Source organism: Octopus bimaculoides, chromosome 10 (assembly GCF_046866305.1).
Source record: "Octopus bimaculoides isolate indiv1 chromosome 10, ASM4686630v1, whole genome shotgun sequence".
Lineage (NCBI taxonomy): Eukaryota > Metazoa > Mollusca > Cephalopoda > Octopoda > Octopodidae > Octopus > Octopus bimaculoides.
The window spans coordinates 30,126,326-30,146,350 of NC_142937.1; the positions used below are offsets into that span (position 1 = coordinate 30,126,326).

General features: G+C 39.1%; 1 protein-coding gene across 1 annotated transcript in view; it reads right to left on the reverse strand.

The window, feature by feature from the left end:
- Nucleotides 1-2,244: 2,244 nt before the first annotated feature.
- The window catches only part of LOC106883912 (PAN2-PAN3 deadenylation complex catalytic subunit PAN2), a 32,630-nt gene continuing 14,849 nt past the window's right edge, over nt 2,245-20,025 (reverse strand). The window contains exons 13-26 of the mRNA XM_089358483.1: nt 19,273-19,422; nt 18,510-18,697; nt 17,481-17,629; nt 16,797-16,903; nt 16,085-16,183; nt 14,126-14,247; nt 13,390-13,519; nt 11,196-11,393; nt 8,955-9,045; nt 7,415-7,569; nt 5,821-5,906; nt 4,184-4,421; nt 3,269-3,362; nt 2,245-2,524 (exon numbers count right to left, since the gene is read on the reverse strand). Coding sequence (XP_089214609.1) covers nt 2,313-2,524; nt 3,269-3,362; nt 4,184-4,421; nt 5,821-5,906; nt 7,415-7,569; nt 8,955-9,045; nt 11,196-11,393; nt 13,390-13,519; nt 14,126-14,247; nt 16,085-16,183; nt 16,797-16,903; nt 17,481-17,629; nt 18,510-18,697; nt 19,273-19,422 — 2,019 coding nt within the window. The 3' untranslated portion in view covers nt 2,245-2,312. The remainder of the gene's footprint in view (nt 2,525-3,268; nt 3,363-4,183; nt 4,422-5,820; nt 5,907-7,414; nt 7,570-8,954; nt 9,046-11,195; nt 11,394-13,389; nt 13,520-14,125; nt 14,248-16,084; nt 16,184-16,796; nt 16,904-17,480; nt 17,630-18,509; nt 18,698-19,272; nt 19,423-20,025) is intronic.

A 20,025-nucleotide genomic window follows, 5' to 3' on the forward strand; every position in this document is an offset into this window, starting at 1 on the left:
CAACAACCCTCAAAACAATAAAATACTCAGAATAAAATGAGCTTTACATTAGACGAATAAAAAAAAAAACCACCTTAGGCCAATGAATGACCCTGGATAAATTGCAAATCAAAATACAGAAGAATAGGAGTCGGTGAAAAGACACACATGGGTAGGTCTCACTTTGGGATGTTTTTTTCCCCCTCTCTATAAATTAGATGGTAATATGACTCAACTCCAACACATTAACAAACAATTACGAGAGCTGCATTATTTGTGAAGAAGAGGTCCAGGACTTTTAAAACATTTTTACCACTTTCTCTTGTTTGGTGGAATACTATTTGCTTCATAAAAGCATATTTGTTAAGGTCAAGCAGAGACTCTACCTGTCTCTGCTCATGTAGTGACATACCTGAGAGGAGATGACCCTAGGGCCACACAATGTTGGGGAGTTTGAATTCTCCTAGAAGTAAGTGAAGGCTGTCATCTCGGATGGTTAATACACTTCCATCATTTTGAGGCTCTTTTTGAATGAGCCCCCAAGAGTTGGGGTATTTGGAGGGCAATATGTATCAGGGTGCTCAGTAAGTAACTGTGTTTTTACCAGAAAGGATACAAATACAAATATAAACTACATTTATCTGAATAGTTTTAATCAAGAACATAATCACCATCGTTTTCGATGACTGCAGCCCAACAGGAAAGTAACTTTTGTATGTCACGCTCAAAGAAACCTATTTCTTTTGCAGAAAATATCTATATCTATCTATCTATCTATCTCTATATATAGTAACGTTTTTTTCCCCACTATAACATGGCTGTTCTATAAAGAACTATATTATTACATTTTAACCCCAGGAAAACATCTTTTCCAGCTGCTTAACAACACACAACCTGTGGGTGCGATATATTGTAAGGGAGCAAATGACTCCCCTCCAGCTTGGCAACACCAGTAGAGTATGGTTTTGGGGTCTTTACCCTTCATCAGTACTGGATACCTGCCTGCTAGAGATAGCAGTCAATCGTTCCTACTCACAATATATAAACAGAGAAGTGGCAGAAAGCTGCTGATCTCGTAAACAGCAAATGTAATCACATGGTTCTTTATAGAACAGCCATGTTATAGGGGCAAAAGAAACGTTACCGTCTAATATTGTTATTACTTATATCTCGTTTAGAGGTTTTAGAACCAGCTATTTTGCTTGTTATATCGGGCTTGAGGAGACCTATTGAGTCAAGTAAAATAAAAAATCAGAATCTCAAATCAAAAATAGAATTGTAGTTGAGGCCAATGCCAGTGCCGCCTGACTGACTGACTCCTGTTCTGGTGGCGCATGAAAAGCACCATCCAAATGTGGTCAATGCTAGTACTCCTGCCCCGACTGGCTCCTGTGCCAGTAGCATTTAAAAAGCACCATCCGAACGTGGCCGATACCAGTACTGGTTGACTGGCTCTTGTGCCGGTGGCATGTAAAAAGCACCCACTACACTCTTGGAGTGATTGGCATTGGGAAGGGCATCCAGCTGTAGAAACATTGCCAGATCAGATTGGAGCCTTGTGCAGCCTTCGGGCTGGCCAGTCCCCAGTCAAACAATCCAACCTATGCCAGCATGGAAAACGGATGTTAAATGATGATGATATGTATGTATATATATATATAAAATGGATGAATGAATAATCCTTTGTTTACAGTTAACATGGAAAATTCAATAAACATACATGGACATAAAGAAAGAATGAGGAGATTTAACAAAAACCTATGGAATTTCAGAGTTTATCCACTGGGTGGGTTGGTTTCCTGCAATGGCTGTGGTCAGGTAGCAAGTTTCTGACCCAAGTATTAAAAGATGTGAAGAGATCTAATAAACCGTCCTCCCCCGAAACATTACAATTTCCACCTCATGCTATTTATTCCGACTTTCATTGAACTGCTTTTATCAACAGACATAACATCCTTAAATTCTTGAAGCTCTAGGGAGGAGGGGAGTTTTGCTATTCCCTGTGCGTGATGCTGTGATGTTAATTCAAGTGACAAGAGAAACAAAATATAAAAACAATAATTGAATAAAAAAAAAATAATAAAATTTATTTAGAAGATATTTTTAAAAATATTATTTAAAAGATATATCTCATTTAAAAGACACATTTATATATATATATATACATATATATATATATATACACACACACACAACACATAAATAAATGCATGTGGGCATAAAAAAAATGAATCTGATGATATGATAAAATTATAATAATGTTAATTTTTCTATTTTTGGTTTTTCTTTAGAAAAATAGATGTCTCTGTTGTTGAGTGTAACTTGTCTGTTTGTCAACATGTAAATACCGGAAGCATTGACTCGGCAAGTTCTTCCGGTGGCGGCAGCTTCCACTGAACTTTCCGTCCGTATTCATAAAGATTTTTAATGACATTCTTGATGTGGTTTTCGCCTTTCTTGGCCATTTCCTCGTACAAGCGATACAAACGCAGGGCGCTACGTGCGTCTTCTATTGAGTCATGGGTGAAAGACTGGATATCCATTTCTGAAAATAGATTAGGCTCAGCAAATAGCTTTAACTTATCAACAATAATAAACAGTAACCCCTTTCCTGCTTCTGTTCATTATTAATTTAACCCTTTGCCATTCAGATTCCTTTGTCAAATGTGATGCTCATTTAGTCACTTTATTTTTAATTAATTATGATGTTAACCCTTTCATTACCAACCTCGCTGAAACCAGCTCTGGCTCTGTAGTACAAATGTCTAGTTTTCATAAGTTTGGAATTAAAATCTTTCACCAAAACTTAGTCACAATTTATGCTCCTAACACTAGCTTAATGATAACTAAGTTATTTTACTAATTTCTTTGTTATATTTAAAATTAATTGAAAGAAACACAGAGCATCACTGGTTTACAAGTAACTGCAACCCTGCTGGTGCTGCATAAAAAGCAGTCAGTCCACCTGTAAAGTGACCAGCATTAGGAAGGGCACCCAACCATAGAAACCATGCCTGATGCAGTTCACTGGCTTGCCAGCTCCAGTCAAACTGTCCAACCCATACCAGAATGGGAAACAGATGATGATGATGATAAATGAGCTTCTTCTGGTAATAAAAGCTGGGTCAGAGATTTGGTTCACCAAATCTCTGGAAATAAGTTGATTATGAAATCTTTGCATTTCACAAATTAAAGTCATCAATTAACAGACATTATAACAATGAAAATTAATTACAGTAATAAAAACACTAGACAAATAGGAAATAAAAAAAAGGTGTTTCTCACTAACTTAGAAAGTAGCGAACCAAAAACTTGAGTGATATGTTTCTTTGCCTCGGCTGCCGTAATAGTTCGACTGTATCAACAATTTGTTTCTTTGGGACCTACACAAAAATGGAAAATAACAAAGTATTCACAGAACATCACAATTTCTTCAAATCAGACAGTTTGAGTAAATACTAGGCAATTCCCGCTGTGAAGATTAATTGGTTGAAAGCTCATGTCTGAGAATTAGTGATCCAGAATAATCGATAAGAGGTCCTCTCAAGGCAAATCATGCAATGTTCTGTGTTTGAACATACACACACACACGTGTCGGTGGCACGCAAAAAGCACCATTCGAGCATGGTCGTTGCCAGTGCCGCCTGACTGGCTCCCATGCCAGTGGCACGTAAAAAGCACCATTCAAGCATGGTTGATGCCAGTACTGCCTGACTGGCTCCTGTGCTGGTGGCACATAAAAAGCACTCACTACACTCTCAGAGTGGTTGGTGTTAGGAAGGGTATCCAGCAGTAGAAACCTTGCCAGATCAGATTGGAGCCTGGTGCAGCCTCCTGGCTTGCCACTCCTCAGTCAAACTGCCCAACCCATGCCAGCATGGAAAGCGGATGTTAAACAATGATGATGATGATATATATATATACATATATGAGGGGAGCTTTTCACTTAGTTGATTGGCACATGAAAAATAGCAGCCAAGTCTCCCTCAAATCAAACTTTACCATTTTAAACAGAAAACACTTAATTACTCAGACACAAAAACGCTGAAAAAAATACATGTTGGTCATGGATGGACTCTTTTTGCAAGTAGGTTTTTCTTATCAAATGACATGTATGCATGTATATGTGTTTGTATAGGCATGTAACGTGTGTGCGTGTAAAAATCAATGGAATATGCGTAAATCTGAAGGTTTTGCTATTTACTGAAATGTTGATAACTCTGAAGTCTTTTTTAAGTCCATGGCCGACAAAGCAAACGCCTTGGTCTACGAGGTATCGGAGTTTCATGTACGTTGACTTGAGCGTGGTTAAATGTTTTGTGGAAACGGAAGCAATGAGATCGTCAGGTTTAATGCCGGAATACTCCGTCAGATAGTCGACAACTTGTTCCTGCATGGCGATATAGTCATCAATGAAAGGTTCACCGTGGAGAGGGCCATATCTGGATTGGGAAGAAATAGAAAGAAAAAAAACTCATAAAAATAATGACGGTTATTTATAGTTTGTGTGGGGAAATGTAATGAGATGTGGTAATGTGTAGGAGAGAGAGAGAGAGGTAGGTACAGTGATTGAAGATGTTGCGTGATGTAGAATGGCGTAAGGTTATGAAACTTGGAGCAGATAATAAAAGGATACCCACGCAATATCAGGAGAATATAGTGGATGGGGTCAATTCTTTGATTTTTTTGGTTCAAATTAGCCAGATGACAATAGTACACATCAGAATTAATGGTCTGGTTTCGTGGGAGAAGCTCATAATAAATAATGCCTTTATGATCCCACCAAACACAAAACAACTTTTTTGGCATGGATGTTCGTCTTTGGTTGCTGTTTTGGGTGTTCCTTACACAAACTCCAGGATCTGTTTCACACTATGTTTTTGTACACAATCTATTTTTCATCTCCAGTCACAAGTTCTTTAAAAAAAGGCAGGCTTTCATTCCATTTCAAAAGCATATCACAAACTGAATACTGGTCCAAGCAATGCTTTTCTGAGAGTTTGTGAGGGACCCATACATTATAGCAAGAAATGTATCCTAGCTTCACTAGATGTTCACGAGCCATACTTTTAGAAATTTCCAACTCCTCTGCAAGTTCTCTCGTCGTCATATTTGAGTTTTCTTTGATTTTTGCCATCGAAACATCTTCATCCAATTTTGAAGGTCTTCCACTGCGGCTGTCGTCTTCCAAGCTAAACTCCCCAGCTTTTAAATTTTGCAAACCACCTTCAAACAGTTGATTCACCTACAGCAGCATCATCATTACCATAATCTTCACAAATGTTTTTGCAAGTCTTTGCAGCATTTTCTCCTTTTTTAAAAAAGGAAAGCATTACAATGTGAACATGAGATTTCTGGTTCTCCATTTCAAATGTCAATAAAGGGGAATCCGAATGAACGATAAATCTATTTTTAATCAAGAACAAAGAAGAGATGCACTACCACTTCAAGCAATGCCAAAGTTTTAACTGTTTTACATTTCAGGTGTGTTCAATGAAGCGTTAAAGGATTTAGCTTGAAAACGCTCAGAACTTTCCAGATAACCTAAAATATATATACATATATTCACACACATGTGTGTATGTGTGAAACCCACATGCAGTGTTGTCATCTACTGTCAACAAATCAACTCATTTTGTACTTTCAAAGACATAAAATCCATTCCTAGCTAAAAGAAAGTAAGGGACTTCTTTATTTCACACTTGAAAAGCAAGCAAGGGTTAATGACAGGAAGGGCATCTGGCTGTAAAACAATGCCTGACTAATAAAGATTCATCTAACCCATGCTAGCATGAAAAAAACAAGTGTAAAACAGAAGAAAGAATGAATAGTATAACTCACCCTCGAACACAGGTCAATCGAGCAAGTGCAAGGTGTGAAGGTTTCAATGTAGATCGTGTTCCATCACTTTTTAGTTCTGCTTGTTCCTGTCAGAAATTGGAAACAGAAAATATTACTTACTACAATCAAAAACAACAAATTATACCAAAGATTCTCAACCACAGCTCCCAGGGCCACATGCGGCCCTCAACAATCTTCCCTCTATAAATATAATAAGTTTTTCTTTAATTGACTTACGTTTGACTTCTTTGGGCACAACCCAGGTTTTGTTGAGAGCCACTGGATTAGACACGGAATCTGTTAGTTTCTCTTAAAACATTGGGTTTAGATTTTTATTTATTTATTACACAGGTATTGAGAGAGAACATTATTTACATTTGACGGATATTTGTCCTCGTCTTGTTTGTTGTTAACACAATGTTTCGGCTGGTATACCCTCCAGCCTTCATCATGTGTTTTGGGGACATTTCGAACCTGGGTTCTCATTCCACTACACAATATGCCCACAGGCATATGGCGTAGTAGTTAAGAACGCGGGCTACTAACCCCAAGATTCCGAGTTTGATTCCAAGCAGTGCACTGAACAGCAACAACAACACCTTAGGAATGAGAACCCAGGTTCGAAATTTCCCCAAGACACCTGATGAAGGCTGGAGGGTATATTAGCCGAAACATTGTGTTAACAACAAACAAGATGAGAACAAATATCTATCATAATTCCTCATCTCTTAAATATAGAACTGTATTGAGAGAGAAGTTGGGCATAAGAGGAATTAGATGCAATGTGCAAGAGAGGAGACTGCAGTGGAGTGGTCATGTGATGCAGATGGATGAGGACAGTTGCATAAAAAAGAGCCAATCCCTCAAAGTGGAGGGAAGTTGATGAAGAAAGTGACCCAGGAAGACATGGGATGAAGTACTGAACCATACAAAGGAGATGAAAGAGGACCGAGATATGTAGCACAAGACCTGCCCACCACAACAGAACTGAGATCCTAAAACCAAGGTGCCATATAAAAAGCATTGGTGCCGGTTCCACATAAAAAGCACTCAGTATGCTCTGTGGATTGGTTGGCATAAGGAAGGGCATACAGCTGTAGTAACCAAATAAAAACAGAGCATGGAACCTGGAGTGCTCCAGGCCTCACCAGTTCCTGTCAAGATGTCCAACACATGGCAGCATGGAAAAGTGGACAGTCCATCTATAATTATGACAAAATTTCATATTTAATTCTTCACTTTACTAGAAAAGTCCTGTGACAATGAATATCTGCACACACACATGCGCGCACGTGCAAGGACAATTATTTGATGAGTCAACAATCAGGAGCCACCACATGACTGCCTGATCTGCTAGAAATAGCAACCAAATCATTTTCAGATTCACTATCTGTGAAATGAATACATTGCAGTCCTAGACATACTATGATAGGATGGTCGTTGCAGGTAGCCCTCTCCTTTCTTTGATCTGGTCACAGTTGAATCCCTTTGATGTTAGGTCTGCCCAACCAGTCCTGGAGGAGGACGATGACCACCACCACCAACAACAGTTATCTGAATGTAAACCAGTAGCAGGAATAAGTAAAGGCCTTACCTGATCTAATGAGACAAACTCTGCATCCAGGGCGACCAGAGACCCTCTTTTGGGGATTTCATCTGGGGTTAATGGAATAAAGGTCTTCTCTGTAATTTTAGGGTTCACAACTCCACTTTGGTCCAAAAGAACATCTGATGTGATGGGGTTTTGCACTGGAAAAATTAAATGAGAAATCACAAATCATAAAACTAGTTGGCACTTTTGTGCTTCCATACTATAGCAAAGTATAAGTCAAGGAGGCTGTCTATAGGTCAGTCAACTTGGTAGAAATAGCAGCCAGATTGGTGTCAAATCACATTGTATTGTCTTAATAAAAGGGCACACAATACAATATGGCCCCTGGTATAAAGTAAGATGAGATGGTCATAGCTGAAACCCTCTTTCTTCATTGGTGTACTCAGTTAGCATTACTTAGGGCTAAACAGCAACTATGCAAACAATACACCACAACTATGTTTCTCAAACTAACAAGGCAGCTCTTCTACGTCATTTAATCAGCTAGAAATAGCAGTTAAATCAACCTGCTAAATATAGCAACCAAATCTCTCAAATCACATTCCAGTACATTAAAATGAGGTCTTATTGGATAATGTGGCCTTAGATAGATTGCCTGAATAATAAATGGGATGGTCATGGAATGATTAAGACACTCTAATCTTAAAACTTGTTCTGCTATGATCTTTTCTCTCATACGTTAATCCAGGGGTTTTCAACTGGGGTTCATATAAGATTTTTTTGTCAAGATTTGTGTGAAACATCATTTATATTTTTTATAATAAACAAAATATCATTATGTTTTTATACAATTCCTAATAGTATTCAACTATAAACATATAATAGGATTTTATTTAAACATTGAATGGGGTCCAGTGGAGTGAAATAGGAATCAAAGTGGTTCATGGGGTAAAAATGGTCGAGAACCACTGCTTTAAGCCTTCATCTCCAAGCATAAAAATCACCTCTCTCAGGGTTCATAGTTTTGTAAGTGACATGGTGACCTCACTAGTGCTGGTGCCATGGAAAGAAAGGCATTCGATGCACTCTGTAAAGTGGTTGGTATTTGGAAGGGCATCCAACCATAGAAACTGTGCCTAAGCAGACACTGGAGACGATGCAGTCCTTGGATCCATCAGTTTCTGTTGAACCATCCGACTCATGCCAGCATGGAACAACATGGACATTAAATGCTGAGCATGATGGTGATGATGATATCAGAAATCATCTGGGGCTAAACACCAAACCAACAACTCAACAAGAAGCAACACAAATTGTATCTATTTCTAGTGAAGGCCAAGTAGAGGCACAAGGTTTGGCTGTGTGGTTAAGAAGCTTTGTTTGCTAGCTGTGTGGTTTTGGGTTCAGTCCAACTGCAAAGCATCTACTTTAGCCACAGACCAATCAAAGCCTTGCAAGTAGATATTGTAGATGGAAACTGAAAGAAGCCCATCATAAATGTCAATTTGTTTGAATAAACCCTTGAAGGAGATGCCCCAGCATGGCCACAACCCAATGACTGAAACAAGTAAAAGCTACTCACCCGTTAAATCATAGTATTGGTTGATATTTTTCCGAGTAAAATAAATGATGCAGGGTATTTTCCAGTCCATGTCAAAATGCAAAGCTTCTGACTGAAAACAAATTTCAAAATTAAAAGGAAAATCTTAATAAAAGAGACTTTCTAAAAATTAGAGGAACAACAACAGTTCTAGGGGCTTCAAGAAACCAAAAACTTGAGAGAAAATTCTGACAACCTTACTAAATACAGTTCTACATTTCAGAGATGAGGAATTATTTACATTATTTACATTTGACAAATATCCGTCAAATGTAAATAACGTAAATAATGAACCTTACTAAATATTTACAATATTTCCCCATAGATATATTTGTGTGTGTGTGTCTGTCCCCGTCCATTTTCAATCAGTCCAATGCATATTCGGAAGATTCTGCCACACGTCAGGCATTGGTCGTCTGCTGGGACTGAAGACAAAGTGTTTGCTCTGGACTTGTGTAGTTCCTGTATTTTTTCTTGTTTCTTTGCAATCCTGTTTTGTTTGTAGAAGGTGGCACCTCTGTTGGTGGAGCTTTGCCAGGCGGGGCAGTCTTGTGCCATTGTTTCCCCAGGTGTTCACATTGATCTCAAAGCTCGTCAGTGAGGTTTTGAGTGGGTCTTTGAAGTACTTTTTCTGTCCACTTTGTGTGTTCTTTGCCTTCTATCAGTTCAGTGTAAAACAGTTTCTCAACGAGTCACATGTCAGGCATTTAAACAAAGTGGCCTGCCCCACCTGACTTGTGCTCTCTTCAGCAGTGTGTAATATGGTTGGCAGATCAGCTCAAGAGAGGACCTCTGTGCCTGGGACCTTGTCTCACCTAGTAACTTTCAACAAGTTTTGCAGGCAGTTCATATGGAAGCAGCTTAGTTTTTTGGCATGTGTATGTATGTATATATATACATATATATATATCATACATGCACACAAATATATTTATAAAAACACAATGTTTAACTATTACATGCATTTCAGGTGAATTCATAACAAAAAAATCTGTTCTGCTTTGGCCCTTTCCTATCGTACTTTACTCTTCTCTACTCCTCATTTCCTCCCCACTCAGGGGTTTGAAGTCCTACAAGCTAAATGGTGACCTTATTAATGCTGGTAGCACAACAACAACAACAACAACAAGAAAACACCCAGCACATACCATAAAGTGTTTGGTGTTAGAAAGGTCATCCAGCTGTAAAAAACAAAGACATGTCAAAGCAGGCAGTGGAGCACAATGCAGTCTGTCAGACCATCCAACCCATGCCAGCATGGAACTGGGACGTTAAATGATGGTGAAAATATATATATATATATATATATATATATATATACATATATATATATAGGGGGAAACGGTGAGAGGGTTTTGTTATCTGGGCAATAGGGTGGATGTGAAGCAGCTGTGACAGCAAGAACGAGAATTATCTGGGTGAAGTTCAGGGAATGTGGAGCGTTGTTATGTGGGAAAAGGTTCTCATTGAAGATGAAAAGAAGGGTCTATAGGAGTTGCTTGAGGGCTGCAATGCTGTATGGGAGTGAGACATGGTGTCTGAGGGAGAGAGAGAAACAGATGGTAATTTTGAGAAGGACCGAGAGAGAGCAATGGAAAGAGAAATGTGTGGGGTGAAGCTGCTTTTCAACTTTTATATTTAACTTGTTTCACTGTGGCCATGCTGGGGCACCACCTGCAAGACGTTTCAGTTGAATGAATCAACACCATCACTTCATTTATTTTCTTTTAAAGCCTAATACTTATTCTATCAGTTTCTTTTGCTGAACTGCTAAGCTATGGGGACACAAATATATCAACACCAGATGTCAAGCAGTGGCTGGGGACAAAGACACACACACACATATATCATCATCATCATCGTCATCCAATATTACGATAGGCTTCTTTCAGTTTCCGTCTACCAAATCCATTCATAAGGCTTTTGGTCTACTTGAGGCTATAGTAGAAAACATTTGCTCAAGGCGCCATGTAGTGGGACTGGCCAGACTTTTTTAGTGGGCAGTGACCCCACAGCCAAAATTTTGTTTAATGAGTTTACCACCAGAATTTTACCAGAGGGTTTAGAATCCCCCATCATCAGACTTGTATTTTGGTCAAGAGGGTTCCATGGTATCTGTGAGGTGTTTATCTTGTTTAGGTCGTGCATATGTCATAATAACAATAAAAAAGAAACAACAAAGTTACAATAAAAGAGAAAAATAAGAAGAAGAACCGAACTCACTATTTCGATTGGTGTGATGGAGAAATCGTTGAAGAGGTACCATTGGGTACAAGTGACTTTTTCTTTCCGTTGGTGGTACTTCTTGCCGACTTTGATACAGCTGACTAAATTACCTGAGGTTTTACCATCTTTGATGTGCGACACTGTGGCATAGATTTCATAATCTTTTGTGAACTCTTCTGGTGTTGCTGTCTTTGCCTGAAATTAACAGGGAAACAGTGAAAGAAAGAAAGAAAGAGAGAGAGAAAGAAAGAAAGAAAGAAAGGAAGGAAATTGATACAGATACTACAACAGGAATGGTAGATGGAAGTGCTATAGTTTGTTAGTGGGAGGAGTAAGATAAGCAGAGATGGTGGTGGTGGTGGTGGGGGCACACTGAAGGTAAGTGGTCAAGCAAGGAAGCCAGCCTGCATATGTGAAATTTCTTCAGTGATTGTACCTCCAAGTCATTCATCCTAATTATCTTTTAATGGCTTTCATTTATCATTTTAGCACTTTGCTGTTGTAAATAAATGTTGTGAATATTTGTGTATATGCGAAGGGGTCATGGCTCAGTGGTTAGGGGTGTAAGGTCTTGAGTTTAATTCCTGGTGGTGTGTTGTGTCCTTGAGCAAGACACTTTATTTCACATTGCTCCAGTCCACTCAGCTGGCAAAAATGAGCCTTGTCACATTCTGTGTCACACTGAATCTCCCTAAGAACTACATTAGGGGGTACGCATGTCTGTGGTATATTCATCCCCTTATGTGTTAATTTCACGAGCAGTCCATTCTGTTGATCAGATCAACTGGAATTCCTTCCAACGGAGTGCCCAGCCTGCAATGCCAGCTGAATGGACTGGGGCAATGTGAAATAAAGTGTCTTGCTCAAGGACACAACACATTGCCAGGAATCAAACTCATGACCTTACACCCCTAACCACTGAGCCATGGCCCCTTCGCATATATACAAATATTCACACTTGAAATAACAGAAGTTGTTGTGTGAGACATTAAGATAGTTCTTGATTATGACTTAGTGGTAGGGCAGTTGGAAATTGATTGAAACATAGCAGCAGAGAGTGAAAATTATTTCGTTGTATTTTGGGAGGGTCATTATGCCAAAAACACACACACTGGTCCTATTTCATGTCTTTTACTTTTTATTTGCCGAGACGTTAAGTAGTTAACCAATTAACTAACTGACTGCTTCATTAATCGATTCAGTTAATCACACCATCAGGTTTGTCAAAGTTTTTTTGGTGCCATTTGTACTGTCAACAATGACATGTCTTCTCTGCTTTGAATTTAATAAAAATAGGTTTTAAGAAATGTCTAGGATTAAAAAGAAGGAAAAACATTTCCTTGTTTTGTCTTCCCAAGGGTATTTGAACTCATCATCATCATCATCGTCGTTTAACGTCCGCTTTCCATACTAGCATGGGTTGGACAATTTGACTGAGGACTGGTGAACCAGATGGCTACACCAGGCTCCAATCTGATTTGGCAGAGTTTCTACTGCTGGATGCCCTTCCTAATGCCAACCACTCCAAGAGTGTAGTGGGTTAACATCAAGATCAACTCTGATTAAGTACACAACTGAAGGACAATGTCATCCTTGATATACTATGACTGAGAAAACAAACAGATAAGTTGGTCATGGCTGGACAGCTGATGAATTTAATTGATATGTTAGATTAGGCAAATCCTGTTTCTACAGTGAATTTGAGGACAGTCTTCAAATACACCACAATAAACTAGACCAAAAGTGACATGTTCTGATAGCTCTAGAGTTTATATAACAGGACATGGACAGATGAATATAAGATGTGAGATATGGACCCAGATAAGATTATGATATCGTTTATCCAGACTGAAAAACATTTGATTAGGGATTTGCAACAGAATGATCACTGGTGAGGCACTAGTGAAGTTAGGCAGCTAGAAACAGTGTCTTTAGGTAGATAAGGTTTTGCCATTTTCTCTTAGTTCCCAAAATGGTTTGGACCAATGTACAATGTGCATTTGATGTTGGAACATTTATCAAAAATGGTAGATCTGAGAAATTCTTTTACTGCACCCAGTATCTCTGCTAAAACAACACGAACAAAAGTTATTCACCAGCAGGAACAACACAGGAAGTGAATCACAAAATAATTAACATAATTTAATTAGAGAAAACCCACCGCAAATCCCTGCCCCACAACCTCACTTACCTCTTCTGTTAATCTATTCACTGAAAATACGTTGTTTGAGAGAGAAAGCCGTAAACCTGTTGGGACATAGCTGGACTGAGTATTTTCTTCGTTAAGTGAATCACCACCATCACTTGATTGATCATAACTCCTGAAGAAGACAAAGACGAATACAAGTTTAAAAGAAAAGATTTCTTACAGGGAAGAAAATATCATCCACACCCCCAACCACATTTGTTTCTTCATATTATCTTTTATTCGTTTCAGTCACTTAGACTATGGCCATGCTGGGGTACCACCTTCAATCACATGTATCCCAGTGCCTATTTTTTTTTAAAGCCTGATACTTATTCCATCAGTTTCTTGAGCTGAATCGCTAAGTCATGGTGACGTAAATACACCAAACCCTATACCAGTACCCCAGGCATTTTACAAAACAATTGAAACAAAATAAGTGTGCTTCTCCCTATCCCCCCCCCCCCCCTCGTATCTATCTTTCTTCCTCTCAATATTTACTTACTGTAAGGCGGTGAGCTGGCAGAAACGTTAGGATGCCGGGCGAAATGCTTAGCGGTATTTCATCTGTCTTTATGTTCTGAGTTGATATTCTGCCGAGTTCGACTTTGCCTTTCATCCTTTCATATAGATTAAGTAGCAGTTGCATACTGGGGTCAATCTAATCAACTGACCCGTTTCCCCCAAATTTCAGGCCTAGTGCCTAGAGTAGAAGAAAAAAAAAAGAAAAAAATTTACTCACTGTGGGTTTGGTTCATGCCGAAAGAAGCAATCTTTCCGTTTACAGAGTTTACCATAACGACACAGTTTCTTCTTTGGACTTGCTATTTCTTCCTTCTGTTCTGTGCTGTCTTTTTTGATAATCTTAGGAAAAACAAAAAGAATAGGAAAAAACCACATTAAAAATCAAGAAACCTTATTATTTTTTTCAAAGTCAAACATCACAGAAATAACAACTATGTTCCAGTAGAACCTTGGTCTATGAATTCGTTTCTGAAGGTCGTCCATCACCCGAGACATTTTATGTTAAAAAAATTTCTCATGAAACTGATTTGTTTGTAAAGTGAAGATCCACAGTACTTTAACAAGTTGCCTGGTTCCACATTCCACCCCCAACTCCAGGTCTTTCCTGGAGAGGTTCAGGATTAAGCATTAGCTACATCAATTCACTCACATATCTGCAAGAATTTGTAAATGCTATAAAAAGACATTGCTCTTAATCCTCTAATTAATAATAAAATCAAAAAAAAAAAAAAAATATAAAATTCACCAGTCGTAGTGAAGATAATTTGTCAAGGAGAAGGAAATCTCTGAAATAAAAAAACTGTTCAGCAAGGACTTGTAACCAGCTGATACTATTTTGTACAGAAAAAAATTGACTGATTCATCATCATCATCATCATCATCATCATCATCATCGTTAAACGTCCGCTTTCCATGCTAGCATGGGTTGGACGACTTGACCGAGGACTGGTGAAACCGGATGGCAACACCAGGCTCCAATCTAAATTTGGCAGAGTTTCTACAGCTGGATGCCCTTCCTAATGCCAACCACTCATACATACAAATATATATATATCATCATCGTCGTCCTGAAGGCTGTACCAGGCTCCAATCTGATCTGGCAAGGTTACTACAGCTGGATGCCCTTCCTAATGCCAACCACTCTGAGAGTGCAGTGGATGCTTTTTATGTGCCACCAGGTGGTACTGGCATTGACCACGCTTGAATGGTGCTTTTTACATGCCACCAGCACGGGAGCCAATCAGGCGGCACTAGCATCAACCATGGTCGTGTATACATATTATATATATACATGCACTCACTCATGCATATATATATATATATATATATATGATGATACATATATATAATTATGATGAGCTTCTTTCAGATTCCATCTACCAAATCTACTTTGAAGGCTTTGGTTGGCCTGTGAGAATAATAGAAGACTCTCGTCCAAGATGCCATGCAGTGAGACTGGATCTGGAACCATGTGGTAGAAGTGGTCTTCTCAACCACATAGCTATGTCTGCACACATGAGTGTGTGTGTGTGTGTGTGTGTGCATGCACAAATCAAAGACCTCTGCAGGTTAAGTCCAGCCATGTATCCATACCTGGAATGCCCCTCACCAGGGTGCATGGCCATGAAGAAGCCCTTTCCTTCTCAATGGTACTGATATTAGAAGTACCATTGAGAGGACCAAAGGCAATATGGCTCTAGCAATTCTGTGAACCAACTCTGCCCCAGAGTGGAACTTCATTTTAGTGATTGATCCCAGAAGGACGAAAGGAAAACCTGAATATTGTCACCACCACCATTATCATCATCTAAACTCTGTTTTCTATGCTGGCATATGTCGAACAGTTTGACAGGAGATGGCAAGGCTGGAGGGCTGCCCCAGGCCGCAATTGTTTGTTTCAGCATGGTTTCCATGGTTGGATGCTTTTCCTCATGCCAACCACTCGACAGTGTGTGGTGGGTGCTTTTGATGTGCCACCAGCACAAGTAGTTTTATGTGGCACCAGTGCCAATGCCTTTTACATGGCACCAGCATGGGTTTTTTTTATGTGGAACCAGCACAGGTAACTTTACACGGAGGGGGGGGGGGATGGGAGAAGGAGGCAACTCATGCGAAATAAACAAAATTAAAAGAAAGTAACAAACAAACAAAAAAATATCAAGAGTGAAAAACTCACCTGTAACTGTGTCTTCCAGAATTCTATATCACGAGGGTTGTCGAGGCCACAATTTAAGGCAATAATATCTGGAAGAGATTTTATGAGTTTTTTCTGGACCTGTAAATCACAAAGTAAAAAGAAGAAAGCATCACTATCACTATGTGTGTGTGTGTGTGTGTGTGTGTGTGTGTGTGTGTGGTGTAGGTGCACGGCTAAGTGGTTAGAGTGTTCAACTGGGCAACAATAAGCTGTACTCGTATTTGAAAGGGGCCAGCCTTGTCTCACTCTGTGTCATGTTGAATCTACTCGAGAACTACGTTAAGGGTAAGCGTGTCTGTGGGGTGCGCAGCCACTTGCAGGTTAGGGTGGCGAGCTGGTAGAAACATTAGCAAGCTGGGTGAAATGCTTAGCGGTATTTCGTCTGTCTTTACGTTTTGAGTTCAAACTCTGCCGAGGTCGACTTTGCCTTTTATCCTTTCGGGGTCAATTAAATAAGCACCAGTTACGCACTGGGGTTGATGTAATCGACTTAATCCCTTTGTCTGTCCCCTCTATGTTTACCCTCCTGTGGGTAATAAAGAAATAAAATTTCACGAGCAGGCTGTTCCATTGATTGGATCAACTGGAACACTTGTCATCATAACCAATGGAGTGCCACTTTTTTTCCTTCTTTGTGTATGTGTGTACACGTTTGTGTATGTGCATGCATGTGTGTGCACGGACTACTCACATGGGTTTGATAACGACTGCAAACACTGCACCAAGCTTGCATCACCTGCTCTGATGTTAAACTGTGCAACAAGATGTTAGAGAATGAAATGACTTGAGGAGGTTCATCTGTAAAAAAAAACAAAACGAAAATCAGTGGTTTGTGGGAGGGTGGGGTCTTTTTTATCTTTTGTTTCAGTCATTAGACTGTGGCCATACTGGGGCACCACCTTGACATGTTATTAGTTGAACAAATTGACCCTAGTACATTTATTTCTTTTAAAACCTGGTACTTAGTCGCTTGGTCTCTTTTGCCAAATTGCTAATGTTACAGGGACATAAACAAGTACTTTAATTAGGTCTGTTTATTCAGATTGTTTTGAATTAATCCTGCATTATCTCATGGCTTTGAGATTTTGATGATGTGATTGTTTATTTTTCAGAATGACATTGTAGGGTAGGTGTGAGAGATCAGATCTGCCCTGTTTGAATATAGAACATGTATGACGTTTGGGCTTAATATGGGTGGTTTAAATGCTAAAAGATTAAGTTATGAAAGGGGCCACACAGAAGAAACAGAAAATAGCAGAAGTGAGATGGAAAAGGACAACAGGAAACAAAAAAAACAAAAAAAAAACAAAGGATAGCAGAAAAGGAAGCAAAATAAGATTTGTAGATGAGAGAAGATTAAAGAAATATGACTGACCTGTGTTTGATGATGGATATGATAAGTTGGTGAGGGTAGGATAAGAGGTTCTGTGAGTCTCATGGCCACAACGACATCGTAGAAGTGTTTCAATCTCAATTCCAAACAACTGACTTACTATAGAAACTTCTGGCTCAGATTTGGGTGGACTAAGTAAAAAAGAACAATAAATATCAACATCATTTCATCATCATCATCATCATTATTATATTAATGTGAACTTTTCCATAGATGCATTGAGGTTGACTTTCTACAACTGGATGCCCTTCCTGCCAGCCCTCAAACTGCCCAAACAGCATGGAAAGCAGACGTTAAATGACAATAATGATGATGAATCTTCCTTGAAAACATGTCTCACTATTGATCTGTTTGTTATTGAAAAGATAAGGGGAAATATTCCATTGTTTGGAAACAGGTGACACTTGCGGATAGGAAGAACATCTGACATAAATCAGCCTCATTAAGTTTCTGTCAGATCCATAACAGCAGAGAAAAATGATGATGATGGTATATATTTTGCAGCGTCCTTCCTTCAAATGCGACTGCCCCCCATAAAATATTGGTCACTTCAAGATGTCATACAATGGAATCAAACCTGGAATCACATTGCTGTGAAGTGAAATTTTTGCCAAGGTTGACTTGGCCTTTCAATGCTCCAGAATTGATAAAATAAAATACCAGTTAACTACTGGGGTCAATGGTACCAGATGACCCCTTCTCTCAAGATTGTTAGCCCTGTGTTTATTAGTTGAGGACTCGGGTTTGTTCTTGTACTTGGTAGAATTTATGTGGGTAGTGGGTTGTTATTAAGGCAGCGGCTGACTGGCTGGCAGAATGGTTAGCATGTAAGGTAAAATGCTTAGCAACACTTCACCTGTCTTTACATCCAGAGTTCAAATTCTGCAAGGTCCACTTTGCCTTTCATCCTTTTGGGGGCCGATGTAATCAACTAATCTCCTCTCTCTAAATTTAATGATCTTGTGCCAAAATCACAAACAATTATTATTATTCTAATGTTTTAACCTTTACCTTTCTGGAATAGCTTCACTGCTTTGATCTAGGATATTTGCACCTTGTGGAATGTTCTCCTGTATAGGGCAGGGTTCTGTGTAGACAGGTATGGAGTAATAATCTGCTATTTCCTGCTGGCAACCTTCAACAGGAATCGCACCTTCAGGCATGGCATTCTGGTAGATTGGGCCTCGAACACAGTATTCCTGAAATTTAGAGATTTACAGAGGTTTCAGTAAATTGTGAAGGCAACAAGGGTAAAATGGCTGGACTGGTGGAGAATTTGATGGAATCAGTTCTTTAAATGAGAGAGAAAGAGAGAGAGCTTGAATAAGTAGAAATGATGAGTTAAATCAGGATAGCTAAGTATGTATGACCTGTTAATAGGTTGAATGTGGGACTGAAGAAAGAGCAATAACTCCTGAAATATGAATATACACCCATTTTCTATTTTTCTATCTTTGACCACATTGTTTCCACAGACATATTCGTAATAAGGAATGTCATAACTTTCAGTGCTGGCTCTAATTTCTAAAGAAAATCTGTAGAGAGACACTTTAAAAAGGAGACTGTATACGGCTTGTAGAGCTCTCACTAACCATTTGTATATCCTTAGTTTCTGCATTGACCACCATATATATATGTATATGCCTGTGTATATAAGATGTGGATGTGAAAGTACAGCTATATAAACTTAAGCATATATGCGTGTATGTGTATGTTTTAATAAAATGAGAAAGCTGGAGGTGAAATGTGCAAAAGAAAAGTTTGATAGACATACAGAATGAACTTGTTGGTGCAAAAAGCGTTGCCAATTCTGGATGAGGCGAGTGAAGTTTGCTTTGCCCTGCAGCTGGTCATGGTCACCAATGATAAGCTCAAGAGCTGAAGCTTCCGGAATTGTACGGAAAGCTCGGAGAAAATTATTGGCCTGCAAATGAAATATAGAATAACAGTAAAGTGTTCATGAAACTTTATCAATCAGCCATTCCCAGCAGCAACACACACACACACATATTGCTCTTTTTACCCTACTCTCTCTCTCTCATCTGCTCTCTTTATCTTACTCTCTCCTTTCTCTTCCAACTGGGGTATTCACCTATCCACTCAACAGCAAGAAGACACCTACCCATGTCCCTCTATACCTCTAATCTCTCAACTGGCACAAATCCACTCCATCTTTAATACTACTCTCCATGTCCCAGAATTTCGTCTTGCAACTTGTTCGGTGACCCTGTCAGTGCTGGTGCCACTTAAAAAGCACCCAGTACGTTAGATGGCAGTCCTGGTTTAGGACTAATGTTGCTGTAATTTAGTCCCAGGAGACATCGTCTCCAGCTGGCTATACAATTCCTTTGTTTGAAAATATAAGGACACAGATCATGTCGTATAGCCAGCTGGAGACAATGTCTCCTGTGGCTAAATTACAGCAACATTCGTCCTAAACCAGGACTGCCATGTTATGTTGGCAAACAATCTTTACTACAAAGTACTGTTGCTGAATATCTCACATAAGATTTAAAAATAATAATTT